Source organism: Muscardinus avellanarius, assembly GCF_963383645.1.
Source record: "Muscardinus avellanarius genome assembly, chromosome: 16".
In the NCBI taxonomy this organism is placed as follows: Eukaryota; Metazoa; Chordata; class Mammalia; order Rodentia; family Gliridae; genus Muscardinus; species Muscardinus avellanarius.
Window position 1 is genome coordinate 34,953,015 of NC_137802.1, and position 16,313 is coordinate 34,969,327.

Below are 16,313 nucleotides of genomic sequence, written 5' to 3' on the forward strand. Positions count from 1 at the left end.
GACATTGGTGACCTCAGCGCTGGCCCCACTGGCCGCCCCTGAAGCCCCGCCCCCTGGCGCCGGCCACCACCGCTCCTGGCATCTCTTCCGCCGCTGGCCACTACTTCTTTGTGCCTTTGCCGGCTCCCTTGTGTGTCATCCTGAATAAGGCCCTGCCTTGGCCTCTTCTCCTTGCTTCCGTGCCTTCGGTTGCTATCCATAAACTGACCATTTCCAAATAATTCCCAAGCTGGCTCCTCTCCTGAGCTCTAGCACCACCTATCCAGGTGCCTGCAGATGAATCCATACTTTCAAAAATGGAGCTCCTCTCCCCCATCCCTCTCCTCCCAAGCTGGCCGGTGTCGTGCTCAGAAAGCCGCTCTGACCCGCTGGCTGCCCGGGCCCTGAGCGCTCTGCCCAGAAGCCTCCCGCAGATCTCCCCTTTGCCTGGAATGCGCTCGCCCCGAGCCCCATCCTTCCCTCCAAATAACTCGACTGACTCCTGCTTAGTGGACATTCCTTTCAATATTGCCTTTTCTAGAAAAATAGAATTTTTTAAAAAAATAAGCAAAACATTGTCTTATTGCAATTACTTTGTGTCTAGGTAAAGATATAACTTAATACCCCCAGAATGGTGGGGAGGGTAATAAACACCTGTGTACACAGTAAGTGTATTTTCTCTTTAAACTTTAACTCTTTCAATCACTGATTAAACCTTATCTTTTTTTTAATTTTTATTTTGTAGTGCTAGGGATGGAACTCAAGGGCATTCTACCTCTAACCTATACCCCCAGCCCTATTTTTTAATTCTTTATTTTATTTGTGGTACTAGGGATGGAACCTAGGGGCATTCTACCTCCAAGTGACACCCCCAGCCCTATTTTTATTCTTTATTTTAAAACAGAGTCTCACTGAGTTGCAAAGGGCCTCACTAAGTAGTAGCTGAGGCTGGCCGAGAACCGTGATCCTCCTGTCTCAGCCCCCTGAATGCTGGGATTACAAGCGTGCGCCACCACGCTCCACTTATTCTTTATTTTGAAACAGGCTCTCATTAAGTTGCTGAGGCAGGCCACGAGCCTGTGATCCTCCTGACTCAGCCTCCCAAGTACTGGGATTACAAGTGTACACCACCACACGCTGCTATTTTTTTTTCTTTTTCTTCTCCCACATCTCATATCTAAAGGCCAGTCCTGGCACACAGGTCCTGACCCCCTGAGTACTCTGAGCACATCCCTATTGCAGGTAGCTTCCTTTAGCTGCTGTGAACTCTAGGAACTCTTGAGGTCAGCCCTCGAGGTCAGGATCCGCTGTCCCTTCCAGTGGCTGCTGCTTCCTGTGGTCCGGGGCTCACTGACCCTTGTCCCTTGCAGCGCTTTCTTTTTTTTTTTTGGTACTGGGGTTCTTGGAAGCCCTTCTACCTCTGGCTACACTCCCACAGACTACACTCCCAGGCCTATTTTTTTTTTATACTTTTTTATGTGGAAACAGGGTCTCTTAAGCCAGCGTGGCTGGCTTCGAACCTGAAGCGATCCTCCTTTCTCTGCCTCCCAAGCGCCGGGACTACAAGCGTGCGCCACCACGCCCGGCCCTTGCAGCCCTTTAGAGCATTAAAGGCAGGGACCGGGCTCTTTTCCTGCCTACCTCCTCCTCGACAGCCTCTGTGCTAGAGGGCCACACTGTGGCTTCAGTATTTGCCTCTTACCTTCTGTCCTAACTGCCTGACTCAGTCCCCCTAAATTTCCAGACCTTCACAAAACAATATCACAGGCAATGCATTCTACTGTTTTCTGGTTGACATCTTTTTTTTTTTTTAAATGGGGAGGCTGCTCGTGGTAGAGTGCTCACCTACTATGCGCGAGGCCCTGGGTTCAGAGGAGAGAAACGTGGTCACGACCCACTAAACTGATTTGCTAATACTCCAGTGAATTGTGATCTGCAGGTTGAAAACCAGTGCTCCGGCTTACTCTGCTAAATCCTCTGGGTCTTCCTGTCTGCGTGTTAATTACTCAGCAGGAAAGCCTTTAAGATTATTTCCCACTAAAGCTCTTCCAAAGACTTCTGTCAGAAACTACTTTTATTTATAGAAAAGACTGTCTTTTCCCTTCTTAACATGAAAAACACATTTTGGACATTTTACACAGTTTTAAATAGTTGTGAGGAAGTTTCAGTAAGTCGATTAACAAATATCTGTTGACTCTATGATCTGTGAAGTGACCTAAAAGACCTGTGTGTGTGTGTGTGTGTGTGTGTGTGTGTGTGTCTGTGTCTGTGTGTGTGCGCGCGCACATGCATGCACACATGTGTCATTGTGTGTGTCTGTACATCTCCCTTCCAGGACTGTAGAAATTAAAATCTCAGTAAGTTGGAGCCTTTGTGACAAGTTGGTCATATGTGTGCCCTAAACCAGTTAACTCAGTGTATCGGGCCCTGGCCTACCTCTAGGATTAGCAACTAGCGGGCCTTGGAACTACAGCATGTCCCACTGCTTTGGTCTGGGAACACTTTTGTGCATTTCTAGCAGGGGTTATGTTGGTTTCCTCCCATCACAAGGTGCCACAGAATCGGGTAACAACGACTGCAGGCACCAGGGCAGTGACCTAATTCTGTGATCTTTCAGATGTCACTACCCACTGGTCAACCCCATATTCAAAGCAGATAATTGAATCATCAGTGTTCACTGTAAAAGCCAGATGACCACATAGGACTTTGCAGACATTTTGGAAGGCGGGGCAGTTGTTAGAATTCTTCCCATCCCATGGATGAAAATGCACAACAGGCAAGGGAGCTCTGCCCATCCGCTGCACCTTGGGGACTGTGTCCTTCCCAGGCTGTGGTGGGAGGAGCCGGCAGTTTGTGTCATCGGGCCCCCTTCCGTCTCTTTCCAGGGATTTTTTTTCTTTCTTTTTTTTTTTTTTTTTTTTTTTTGTGGGTCTGGGGATGGAACCCAGAGGCATTTTTCCTCTGAACTGCACCTCCTGCCCTATTTTTTATTCTTTATTTTAAAACAGGGTCTCACTGAGTTGCGGAGGGCCTCACTAAGTAGCTGAGGCTGTCCGTGAACCGCGATCCTCGGGTCTCAGCCTCCCGAATGCTGGGATTACAAGCGTGCGCCACCACGCCTGGCTCCAGGGATTTTCTAAGTGAAGAGCGGGCCCTTCCCTGGGTAGCCACCCTGCTCCTATCCTAAGCAAACCTGGGGGACTTAGGCTGAAAGTGCTGCTGTCACAGGAGCAGGGCGCTCACAGCCATCGGCTGTAGCTCCCGCTGTGCACAGCCACTGAGCTGTCTGCTGTCCGCTTGGGATCTTCTGTCCTTGTCTTCCTAAAGCATCTCTGAGTTGACCCTGAACACCCTGGGAAAGGTTACAGTCTTCTGGCCTCCTGAGAGTAAGAATATCTGTCCTTTCCACGAGGCCCACGTGTCTGCCCGTGAGACCCAGCCAAGTCGGCCTCCGTCCCGTTCCCTCCGCTCACCATGGGAGAGGATGCGCCATCTAGCCAGACTTGCCGTTTCTCAGGCATGGCTTCTGGCTTGGCCTGGCTCTCTTGCCAGACTCTGGGCTTCTTTGGCTAATTTCCTCAGTTACCTGCTGCTCCTAATGTGGCCCCTCTCCCCTCAAAGCCAGGTTTCTCCACAGACACTGTCACCATCCACCATGGACGGACGGTGGCGGCTGCAGTGGGTGGCCCTGCGGCTCGCTGCTTGTGTCTCAGTTCAGCGCCAGGTGGCCTGTTCCTGGCGCTTTTCCCCTGGTAGGAAAGGCCACATCCAAGAGTCTTCTCGGTCCCCAACACCCAGCTGCCGCCGCTGGAAAAGATGTTTGTTTTTCCTCTTTGGGGAGATCTGGAAGTTGTCATCAAGAAATAGGGGCAGCTAGCCAGGCATGGTGGTGCACGCTTGTAATCCCCGCGCTTGGGAGGCCGAGACAGGAGGATCGCACGGGTTCGAAGCCAGCCTCAGCTACTTAGTGAGGCTCTCAGCAACTTAGTGAGACCCTGTTTCCAAATAAAATATAAAATAGGTCTGGGAGTATAGCCTGGAGGTAGAAAGCCTCTGTGTTCCAACCCCCAGTACCACCGGAAAAAAAAAAAAAAAAAGAAGAAGAAAGAAAGAAATAGGGGCAGCTCGTGACCCTGGAACTTACAGTTAAGGCGTGCCTCCTGGTGCTGTGAGGAGCCAGCCACCATGCTACCAAGCACTGAGCACTTAGCACCAGCTCGTTTACTCCTCGCATCAGTAACAGTGGCTGCCCGAGGGCCCCTGTAGCTCAGGCTCTCCTTGGATATAAATGTCCCCTGATGCATGCTGCCAGAGGTAGATGTTCCTCTCTCCACTTGCAGAGCGGGAGTGAGCCTTGACGCGAGGTTACAGCTAGGAGGTGGGAATTAAACCAAGGTGTCCAGCGGGGCGTGGTGGCGCACGCTTGTCAGCCCAGCATTTGGGAGGCAGAGACAGGAGGATCGCGGTTCACGGGCGGCCTCGGCTACCTAGTGAGACCCTGTTTCAAAGTAAAGAATAAAAAATGGGGCAGGGGTATAGCTGGGAGGTCAAATGCCCCTGAGTTCCATCTCCATCCTGCCAAAAAATAAATTAACAAACAAGGCGTCCAGGAAGAGTGTCCAGTTCTGGGTACTCAGCCCGTCTCGCCTGGTCAGAAGGTGACCATCCCTTACACAGAATAAGAGGGGCCCCAGTAGAAGCAGGGTGCTCCCGCTGTCAGGGAGGCCAGCTGCGTGCTGACGCACTCTCCTTGTCGGTGCCTACAGCCAGCACCGTCCCTCCCAGGGCCTCACCAGGACAGTTCAAGCCTCTCCCAAGCCCCACGTGTCCCCATCCCCCCCAAACACACATGTGATGCCCAGTCCCAGCACCTGCCGCGCCCCCTCAGCTCTGCTGGCATGGTGTCCACCCTGAAGTGACCGCTGCCCGCACCCTCTGCCCCGTCATCTTTGCTTTTTTTCTCTTTTTGGCACTAGGAATTGAATCAAGGTGCATTCTACTTCTGAGCTACATCTCCAAATCCATTTTACTTTTTATTTTGAAACACAATCTTGCAGAGTTGCTGAGGGTCTTGTTAAGTTTCTGAAGCTGGCCTCAAAACTGCAAACATCTTATCTCAGCCTCCCAAGTATCAGGATTGTAGGCCTGCGCCACCGCACACACTTCCAGTCATCTCCTTAGACCCCTTGTCTGTGATGCCTTTCTCAGACCATGTGGCCAAATGTGTGATGCTCTGAATGTCTACAGCAGCCGCTCAGGGGACTCTGGGCCATGGGCATGCAGAGCCTGTGACGTAAAGTGACCGATTCCTTCTACATCCCTTCAGCCCGTCCCTCACCGTGATGCCATGAGTGTGTCTTGACCCGGTTCTGGTTCCTTGGACCCAGACTGATTCACCTCTGTTACCTTTAACCATCAACCTTCTCCCTGCCCAGGCCCCAACACTCAGCCAGGCTGAGCCTCAGTTAGTGTTTGTGGAATGACTAGATGGGGTTTCTGTGGCCTCTGAGAGGTCAGTGGAAGCCAGCCGAAGCAATGGACTGATTACTAGGCTTAAAAGACACGCTAGGTAGTTTCAAGCCAGGTCTCAGAGCTGGCTCCAGGCAGATTGTTTCTCTCTGTCCACATCCCCTCTTCTCCTGCGAGAAGCCCCAGCCAGACACAAACCCATAAAGGGAGCTCAGGGTGGAGAAAGCCCTGCATTACCTGGCTGCCTGGAGTCCTGTTTCAACTCTCCAGCCAAGGTGCACCGGTCAGCGAGGAGGAAGGGCCGGTGTGACCACCCTGCTGACCCTCCAGGGTCTCCTGTTCCAGGTGGAAGTAGAGCAACCATTGGGCAGAGGGTGGGGGAGGCCCGCTCTGAAGTGGGCGCACAGGCAAATGTTTAACTAAAGGAGGGTTTGTCTCAGTCCCTTCTCCACGACGGAGCATTCACCTTTAATCACTGGCCCTTGGGTGAGAAGTGAGATTTCTCAGAGCGGGGCGGCCATGGGTGGCTAAACGCCCACCTCCCCCTGTGCCCTCACCTTCCCAGAGGGCAGTGGGCATGCAGACCAGTCCCAGGAGCAGTGGTGGGGAGGAGAGGAAGACACACCCGGCACAGAAAGGTTGGGGATGGTCCTGGACCCTGGAGGACCTCGAAGCAAGAAGGCGTGGCCCTTAGAGACGCTTTGGAGGGCCCACACCAGAGGCTGCGGCCAAGCTCTGGATTTCGGAGCTTTCTTCCCACCCGTTCCTCTTTCTATCCCAGCCTCGTCCCCAGATGCCGCTGCCCGAGACCTTCTTAAGGTCCCTGGCAGAATCCCCTCTCCGCCCTCCGCCCTCCGTGGCGTACACTATGTTTAGAGCTCCATGCCTGCCGGCCCACCGCTCTGCGCCTGATGCAGTTTGGGAGAATCACCACCCCACCCTCCACCCGTTGGGATGACTTCTTCCATCCTGCGCCCCGCGCTCATTCCCGGGCACCATCCCATCGTCCCAGCACCAGCTGGCCAGGACCAGCCTGCCGTTTCCTCTGTTTGGGGCTGGCCTTACAGTGGTTGGGTGAGCATGAGCCTCCCGGGGCCTCCTCCCCCAGCACAGGCTGGCCCTTGGAATGCTGGGAGCATCTTTGCTTTCCTACTTTACATCCCCAAGCCGCTGAGAGCTGAACTTGAGCACAGTTAATGCATTTGAGCTCGTCTCCCCATCCTTGCGTGAGCAGCCCAGCCATGTTCCTTTCTTCTTTTCATTTTCTTTTCTTTTCTCTTCTCTTCTTCTTCTCCTTCTTCTCCTCCTTCTCCTCCTCCTCCTTCTCCTCCCCCTTCTCCTCCTCCTCCTCCTCCTCCTCCTCCTCCTCCTCCTCCTCCTCCTTCTTCTTCTTCTTCTTCTTCTTCTTCTTCTTCTTCTTCTTCTTCTTCTTCTTCTTCTTGTATTGGGAATTGAGCCCAGGGGCATTCTTTCTCTAAGCTACACCCCCCAGATTTTTTTTTTTAATTTTTGAAATAAGGTCTTGCTAAATTGATGAGACTGGCCTCAAGTCTGCAATCCTCCTTTCTCGGCCTCCCAAGTGGTGGGATGACAGGTGTGTGCCGCCCTGGTTTCTAAATTCACAGAACCCAGGAGGAGGAAGGAAAGGAGAGGCCACCCTAGTAACTTACAGGCTTCCCTGCCGTTCCCTACCCCAGCGCCATGGGGCAGGCAGGAAGTTAGGAGCTCTGTGGGCTGGACCGGGGAGGATGGGGCCAGGGGCAGCGACAGCAGTGAAGGCCAGTGAGGAGTCTGTAAAAGGCAGACCACGAACACTCCTACGTGGCGCCAGCAGTCAAGGCCGATTGTGAGATCTGCTCAATTTGATCTCAGCGCTTGGTGAGCTCTTCAAGGTCCATGGTGTGATCCTCTTTAAAGAAATATTTTATTTTCAATGCAGACACAGCCCTTGACGTAGCAGTAACAAACATCACCCCCGAGAGACTCATGGCTGGGAAGTGTTTTGGTATGTAACCTCCTGTCCGCCTACACCGAAGGCTCCGTCCCCTGCTCCTTTGTCCCTTGGGTGGGTGCCGTCCTGTCCCCTGGCGATCCGGCTCCTGGAGGCACTGGAGCAAGGGCAAGAGGTCGCCCACACAGGCAGTCCCTTCTGCGAGGGCCGGGTCTGGGGTGGGGAACAGTTGCCGTCCTTAGCCCAACAAGAGTTTCTTTGAGAACGCCGCTCCCCACCCCCTCCGAAGATGGAAGTCAAATTTTCGGACTCTGCTGTGCAGAGCAGAGAGGTCACTAGGCTCTAATGCATTTACCATTGACTGCCCCTCTTGTAGTGCGTCTATTAGTGAGTAATTTGATTTGTACCTATTCATTTGCAGTCCCTGCAGGAGCCTGGAGCTGGCCCCTAGTATAATTGGTGCTGTCTCTATTTTTACATCATTAGATTAGCCCCGACTCCTGGCCACTTGTTGTCTGCGCTTGTCTGTCCATTTATACAACCTAATGTAACACAAAATTCATTACTGATCACATTACTTTCAACTCTGAAGCCAGCCTTGTGATAAACATTTGGTTAACCCCTTCCTACCCACGGGCAGGCTGATGGTACAAATGCACTTCTCCTCGACAGGCAAATCGATATCTTAATACACCAAAGTGGAATTGCATTTCTAGATTTGTTATTCCTCCTGGAGGAGCAAATGGAAAGCCCATCTCAGCTAGCTGAATTGAATAATGAATACAGCCCCGGCACCAGGGCCAGTCTGTGAGCACCTGGCCGCAGCGGGCACCGGCGGCCGGAGATTGGGGTCCTCTGCCCGCCAGGGCGTGTGTGCTGCCAGCACAGGTTGGGACCCTGATGGAGACAGACACCTGGCCCTGCTGTTACCATTCCTTTGCTGAGCTTGGCCTGGGACAGCTGGACTAAGAAGCGGGTTCGTGTCCTTAGCACCTTATTCAAGGCTACCAGACACCGAATGCCACCAAGAATTTAAATCTGTTACTCAACTCAAGTCTCCATTTGGAAACACGTGCAGCAGATTAGCCGGGCATGGTGGGACACACTTGTAATCCCAGTTCTTGGGAAGTTGAGACAGGAGGGTCGTAGGTTTGTGGCCAGCCTCAGCAAATCAGCAAGACTCTGTTTCCAAATAAAAAATAAAATAGGGCTAGGGATGTGGCTTAGAGGTAGAATGCCTCTGGGTTCGAATCCCAGTAATACACACATGCGCGTGCGTGCGTGTACACACATACACACACACTACAGCAATCTGTTCTTGCTCAGAGCCAGGTCAGACGTTGGGGTTGGTGGGTTCGTGCCACCTGTGTGCGCGCATGTGCCTGGGCCAGCGTTCTTTGGCACACAGACCTCATGTGTGTCTGTATGTGGTTCTAGTCCTCTGGCTGGGATGTTTGCAAGCGGTGAATGAGATTCTAACATGGGAGCTGTTTCATGTAGAATATTCTGCCCTACCCCCACCCCTCCCAGCCTGCATTTGTCCCTGGGTAGCATTCACACCCATTATAAGTTATTTACGCATGGGTCAGGTTGTTTCAAAAGAAAAAATAAATCTCTACTTATTAAGAAATTTCCTCAAAGCCTATACCACAATGATTAGGAAAATGGGCATAGGAGAAATAAAACGGGACTCATAGCCATGAAAGAAAGAAACCCCGAAGTAAAGAAAAGCCATAAATTGAAGGTGCTCAGGTGGGAAGGGAAGCTGGGGCACAGCCCATCTCCAGAACATTCTGCAGGAGGCCGAGGAGGACAGGCCCCGAGCCGCTAGTGAGTGTCCTCCCCATCTTCCTAGGGAGCACAGCACCCTCCCTCTCAGAGGACTGAACCTTGGCCCTGCTGTCTCCTGTTCAGAGCCCTTGCAGGGCAGAAATGGCATGCCCTCCCCAGAGACAAGGAGTCCGAGGGCGTCCTCCAGAGGGCACCGCTCCTGCCAGTATCTGAAGACAGAATGCTCCTTCCTGTACAGGGGAGGAGACAAGGCCGGGGAACCTCCATGCCACAGTCCTGAGGCCTCAGAGTAAGAGATGAGAGGATTGGGGATGACCTCACCCAGCCCGAGGTCCTACTACCAGACAGGGACAGGGAACCCCTTGTCCCCAGACCTCCATAATCCTCACTCTCAGCACGGCCTACTGTGAGCAGCTGTGAAGGGAGTCCCAGCTGGGCCGGTTCAAGGCCAGGCTCCGCAGCTGAGCAAGACCCTCAGTGACTTAGCAAAACCCTGTTTCAAAACCAAAGAGAAGCACAGGGCGTGGTGGCGCACGCTTGTAATCCCCGCGCTTGGGAGGCTGAGACAGGAGGATCGCACGGGTTCGAAGCCAGCCTCAGATACTTAGTGAGGCTCTCAGCAACTTAGTGAGACCCTGTTTCCAAATAAAGTATAAAATAGGTCTGGGAGGATAGCCCGAAGGTAGAGAGAGAGCCTCTGGGTTCTACCCCCAGAACCACCAAAATAAATAAATAAAATAAAGAATAAAAAATAGGGCAGGGGGTGTAGCTCAGAGGTCAAATGGACCTGGAAGGATGGCAGGTTTCAAGGCCCTCCGCAACATAGTGAGAGCCAGTTTCAAAAATAAAAGAATAAAATAGGGCTGGGGGTGTAGCTCAGAGGTAGAATGCCCCTGGGTTCTATCCTCAGTATGACCCAAAAAAAAAAAAAGGAAGGAAGGAAGGATGGACTAAAGAGAAAAAGGGCTGGGGGATAGCCCAGAAGATGAATGCCTCTGGATTCAATATCTAGTACCACAAGGGAAAAAAAAGGGGGGGGGCTATTAAGACACCCATTTTCTCAGCTCTGAAGAGAGACAGGTGTCACTGAGGCGAGCCTGTACCACACTGTCCCCTCAGGGCTGGGGAGACCCTTTCAAGACGAATAGGGCACTAACCTCTCCCCACCCACCCACCCCCTGAGCGACTGGGCCGCCCACCCAGCTTGGGGCAGCTGCTAATCCGCTCAGATGGGAAAGGGGCGCAGTGGGGCGGGTGCGGCCTGGATGGCTGGTCTGGACGCTCTAGAACACAGGTAGGGAGGCACAGCAGACCAGGGGCCGGGGAGAGAGTGAGCGGGCCAGCGGGATGGGGGACTGTGATTTCTTAATCTTGTTGGAAAAGGGGGACAGCCACATCTTACCAAACTTCCGCTGTGTCCTGGAGAATTTAATTACATTTGGACATCTGAATGAGAACCAGATGCAGCTCTGGTCAGCAGCATTCAGCGCGGCGTCTCTCCTGCAGCCACGGGCCCTGTGCATGCTCTGGAGTCCCCTGACTAGGAGACCACAGGAGGCGGGCAGGTCCAGCTGCCGGGCCCCTGGTCCCCGGGGTCACTTCCCAGAGCTGTCCCCTCCTTGGAACCGGCTGGAGTGGGCACCCGTGTCGATACCAAGACTCCTCCCGATCCCGGTGCTCTCACGTACAGGGCACCGCGAAGCCGGGTCTGCGGTGTCTCAAGCTGAGTCACCTTCAGTGGCATTTGCTGAGGCTCTGTCCCCAGCATCGTGCTGAGACGCTGGAGCTCCTCCAGGGCTCTCATCCGGCCCAGGGCACCAGGCCCTCGAGGCCTCGCACGGGCTCTGCCTCTCAGAGCCTACCCACCGCACAGCCCTCGATGGAGCCCTCACGCCCAGCAGGGTCGTCAGTAGAAAACACGCGTCCCGCCAAAGCAGATGAGGCGTGATTTGCGGGGTCTGTGACCGCGGGCGTGGGGCAGAGCGGCCACCCCTCTCCTCCTGGCCATCCAGGGGTTCCTGCAGCTGGGTGACCAAGGCCCGGCTGCGGTTAGTCACCAGGCGCCTTAGACCAGGGAGCGCCAGCTGGGTCTGCTTGGCTTGTTCTGTCCCTAAGCATAGTGTACCGTGACAGGATGTTCTTTGCCTTGGTCAGGAGGTAGAGTTCTGCTAAGAGGTTGGGCGCTGAGGGGGTCCCTGGGCTGGGGTACCAGCAGGGTGGTCTGGGTGGGTGAGCCTTCTGCATTCTTTCTTGAGGCCACGTGGGAAGGCTGTGAGGCCGTGGGTTTCCTGGGAGTCGGGTGTAGCAGCCTTTCTGTTCAAGTCTGAACCTGCCTGGGCCAGGTGTGGCAGCGTGGGTGTTGGCAGGGAGGACCTGGGACAGAGCCTCGGCCTCCAGTCAGGCCAGAGCTTCAAAGGTCATGGAGGAGAATCCAGGGCTGGGCTGTAGGAGCTCTGCATGGGACTCCAGTGCCATGTCCCTGCCACACACACACAGCTCTAGATGGAGGGTGGAGGCCTTCAGGGACAGGCCTGGTAAATAGGGTAGGACCTACAGACCCCCACCCTGGCCTCCTCCTGCCTTGGGCCTCCCTCCGACCCTCCCCTCTCTACCTTACTTTATTTTTGGACTGGAGATTGAACCTAGGGGCCTTCTATCTCCAAACTACATCCTGGGGGCTCTTTTTATGTTTATTTTAAAGCAAGATCTCACTAAGTTGCTGAGGGCCTCCCTAAATTGCTGAGGCTGGCCTCAAACCTGCAATCCTCCTGTCTCCGCGTCTCAAGTACTGAGATGACAGGTATATACCACCACACCTGGCTTCTTTCCTACTTTTATTCTTCCTTCCCCAATAGTCTAACACCCACCTTTCCTGCCATCGTGCCCCTGTCCCTGTTGGGCCAAGCAGGGATGCAGAGATCTAGCTTAGCCCCAAGTTCCATGACATGGTAACACTAAACTGGCCTGTTGTCTTGAGCAGGGTCCCCAGAGGCTTGAAAACCTTTCCTCTGGCCCGGGAGGAAGGTGACGTGCCCTCTTCCCAGTTTCTCGGGTCCGAGGCTAAGGCACAGCGAGGCCTTCTGCCTGCCTGCCTGCCTCCGCCTCCTCAGCCACTGGGTGGAAGAGACCCCAGCGGGGAGGGAGGCAGGCACATCTGCCGCCTGTGTGGTGAGACAGCAGGAGTCTGTGGTCAGTCGCCAGGGGTCTGGGCTGGACATAGGTGTTAAGCCCCAGAGATAAGAGGGGGCCAGAGCCAGTCCTGCTTGTCATCTACGCCCTGCCTCCTGCAGCCCAGCCAGATTCCTGCTTCCAGAACCTGCCCCCTTCCTTCCTCCAGCATGCCTGGCCAGGGAACAGAATCCCTGCTGTAGGAGAAGGGCGATCCCTGTCCACGTGTCCTCCAGCATCAGCCTCCCAAATAGGGTCAGACAAAGAGAACCTAGTCTCGCTGGGCGTGGTGACACACGCCTGTAATCCTGGTATTTGGGAGGCTGAGACAGAAGAATAGCAGGTTAGAGGCCAGCCGTAGCAACTCAGCAAGACCCTGCTTCAAAATAAAACAGGGCTGTGGGTCTAGCTCAGAGGTAGAACACCCCTGGGTTCAATCCCCAGTACCCCAGAATAAGAGAGAGAGAGCCCCCCAGCCTGTTGATGTCTAGAAGCTCTGAGGCTTGAGGGGGTTCCTGGGGAGGGGCACCAAGAGGAAGGTGGGGGGGCAGGCAGCCCTGGAAGAGAGCGAGCTGCCTGCTGAGTGAGAAGAGCGAGGCCTCCCTCCCCAGGCAGGCTGCCTCCTTTAACTGCCGCACTTTTAACCTCCTAAAAAGTGCCCTGGGGGCCAAGGCTGGCTCCTGCCCAGAGTGTGGTCTGTGCCGGTGCTGTCCAGGTTTACAGGCCTTCACCTCCTCCGCCACACTCCACGAAAAAGCAGCAGTGTCCCGACCCCAGGCTGCTGAGGCAAGCAGCCCCCAGCCCTGTCTGCCGGGGCCACCCCTATGCGACATCTGGGCACACTCTCCAGGTTGCAGCCCCAGGATGCTGCCAACCCTGCTGAGCCCCTCCCTGCCCCCTTTCCATGTGGCACTTCACATAAGTAGCCACCCGCCCTGTTTGCAGGTCTCTAGCTGACAAAAATGCCTGTTTAGGGCAGACCCCAGCGGAACCCCAGCTAAACCCGTGACAGTCCTCTGGTCCCGTGGTCTTCTTACCATATAGCCCATCAAGGGAGGATGCTGAAAATTCTAACCTCTTAAATGAGAGGAACACACACACACACACACACACACACACACACACACACACCTGACTCTCCACCTCAGAGCCCTCGGACAGGAGGAACTGAAGTGGGTTTGTCTGCTGCAAACCCAGGGCCAGGCACTGGGCAGGGCAGGGCAGGGCAGTGTGGCTGCCTGCCCCCGACACCCCCAGGTAAGGGTCTTAACCAGAGCGCCTGCTAATGTGGGGGAACTCTGAGGTGGGAAAGGCAGGAGGGAAAAATCGATACTTGTCAACAAGGCTGGAAATTTATTTTCCATCTTGGAAGAGGGTGTTAGCAAAGGGGCAAGGAGGGAAATGAGAGGCCGTAAACACACATCTGCCATCTACCTCACTGGCCATTTCTTGATTAAAAAGAGCGACTCTTCCCGGGCTCCAGTGGGGGCTGAGCTGGTAGGGGCCTAGGTGGCAGAGACACCTGCCAGGGAAGGAGGCAGGAGGAGCCTTGAAGTCCTGTGGATGATCACAGTGACTAATTCGATTGCCACGATAATAGTAACTCACATTTGCTGACTGGCAGCTTTAAGCACTTTGTGATGCACTCCACATGCATTATTTAATTTCATTCTTACAACCAGGCTATGAAACAGACATTGTTATCCTCGCGTTCAGGAACCCGAGGCCGAGGGACCCGAGCCATTTGCCCAGAGTCTCTAGGAAGCAGGTGGCCAGAGCCTGTGCTTTGGGGCGCTTCTCTAGACTGCCGCCATCCCTGGGCGCCTGCCTACCTTCTCTGCTGCAGGCTTCCCCGGGCACTACCGGAAGTGGGCGGGGCCTGGGCAGCAGACTCCTCCTCTCCTGGGTCTAATCCCACCCCCACTGGGCAGCTTGGGTGGTTAGCTTAGGCCCCGGGTGTGTGGCTGCAGCCAGGGCCCCATAAAAGTGCTCTGCTAATCCCTTTAATGAGCAGCATTTTGGCCCTCGTGTACAGAGCAAGGCTGGCTGGAGCCTCAGAGGAAACCAGAGGGGCAGGTGGGAGGGCTGCTCCTTTTGAGGTGGCGGAAGTGCCAGGGCTGCCCCCAGGCCAAGCCCGGACCGCAGGCGCCCTCTTCCCAATCAGAGCACCACCACCCTCCCCGACCCCTCCCGGGTCCTAAGGTCAGGCCTCCCTCCAAGTCCCTGAGACATGGGCTCTCCAAGATGCCCCTACCTACCAGAAGCCAAAGTAGCCTCTCTTGGGGTCCTGGGAAACGCTTAGCCCAAAGCTTCCCTCTGGTTCTCTGCTGGGGTCCCCACTGTGCGGGCATCTCCAGCTGCCCCAGTTCTCACACGAACCCTGTGGCCTCCCCAGGAGATGGGAACCAGAGACCACCCCATTGCTCAGTAACGTGGCCACTGTGTGAGGAGAAGCCCGTCCGGCTGTCCCCAGCACTGCGCTGCTCCTTGGCTCCCACCCCGGGGACCCACGAGCCCGTCTCTGGTGCTCCCGCCTTGACCAAGGGGCGAGGTGCCACTGTGGGGTGGGGGCAGAGGCACATCCTGTGGCGGCCAGTCTTGCACTACATCCCACCGCAGACAGAGCCTGACCCCACCCTGTGCCTTCCTGCATACATTCCCAGGTGGCCAGGGTGGCTTCTCCCTGGTCCAGCCTCCTCTCTGTCCTTCCGACTCCTTTGAGGTGCACCTGGCTCTGTCTGTAGTGCAGAGGTGCGAGGGCCCAGCTTCCTCATTGCTTTGCTTATTTCTTAAGAGCAGAGACCTCTCCCTCTTAGCTGCTGCCTTCCCCACCCCTGCCCCTGTGGCCGGCCCAGCCCAGCCTGTGGCATGGAGGGGCAGCTGCGCGTCACAGGCCCTCTTTCCAGTAAGAGGCCGCAGGGATCTGGTGGAACAGCCAGAGGTGGGTCCTGGGGCAAGACTTGGTGGCAGCTGGGGTTGTTAGTGACCCGGGGCCTGTCCCAGCACCACTTCTCCTTCAGGTGGTGCAACACCCAGGGCCTCAGTTTTGCAGTCTGCAAGATGGGGACATGACACTCACCTCCAGGGGCACCAAGTCCCTGAGGTCACCATCAGGTTGTCTTCTCTGAGGCCCGGCACCTCCCTAACTTAGAAGCTGGAGAGCAGACTCTTAGAGCTAATTTCCCCACCGGCCAGCTGAATCTCCATACCCTAAGGGTCTGATGGGGACGCTTGCAGTCTCCTGGGCCCCAGGCGCTGCTGGGCTTTCCCCACGAGTCTCCCTCCCCTGCAGGAGCTCTGGGAGGCTTGGGAACCGGGAGGAGGGCAGCAGCCAGGCCGGGCTGCTGAGTCAAAGGTGGGAAGTGTCTGCACAATCTGTCTCCCCCCTCCCAGCAACCCACCCGCATGGGCCCCACCCGGCACTGCATGGGCCATAGGTCCCCATCTCTCCCCCTGCCCAGAGCTGCTCTCGCGCTCAGCGTGCGGCGCCTCCCCCATGCCCATGTTGAGGGTCACCACTGTCCACCTCTGGGACCCCCAAGACCGGCCAGTCCCCAAGCGCAGACACATGCATGCCACTGTCCCCCCGACCGCAGAACGCCGCCCCTCGCTTACGCCCTCTCCACCTGCTTGCGGAGATCAGTGTATTTCTCCATCATTGTCCATCTTCTCCAAAAAGATTCCTCAATGCTTTTCTTTTCAAAAGGGAAAAAAAAAGGAAAAAAAAAACAATGCCAACAGCCCAGCGTCCGTGAGCAACCCAACAGTAACAAAGTGTGCGCTCGGGAAGGAGGAAGGTAAGGCCGCTGTTCCCATTGCCGCTTGCTCCCAGGGTGGGACGGGATCCCGCGGGCGCCCCTCTGCACGCGCTCGCTCATTCCCTCTTCAGTGGGGACGAGAGAGGGCTTGACAGAAGACATGCAGAAAGGTGCCCAGGAGGCTCCTGGCACTGTCC

The 16,313-nt window shown here is 55.2% G+C and overlaps 1 protein-coding gene across 6 annotated transcripts in view; it reads left to right on the forward strand.

Annotated features, from left to right (window-relative positions):
* BCAS3 (BCAS3 microtubule associated cell migration factor) overlaps window positions 1–16,313 on the forward strand; it is a gene marked incomplete at both ends in the record, with an annotated part of 624,117 nt that overhangs the window by 604,964 nt on the left and 2,840 nt on the right. For 2 of the 6 annotated variants that reach the window (XM_080712926.1, XM_080712927.1), the window contains one exon: window positions 7,388–7,453. The exons of 2 other annotated variants lie outside the window; for them this stretch is intronic. In XM_080712926.1, the coding sequence (XP_080569052.1) occupies window positions 7,388–7,453 (66 nt within the window). Of the gene's footprint in view, window positions 1–7,387; window positions 7,454–16,064; window positions 16,156–16,313 lie in introns of all 6 variants that reach the window. 2 more of the 6 variants (XM_080712929.1, XM_080712930.1) reach the window with 2 other exon arrangements.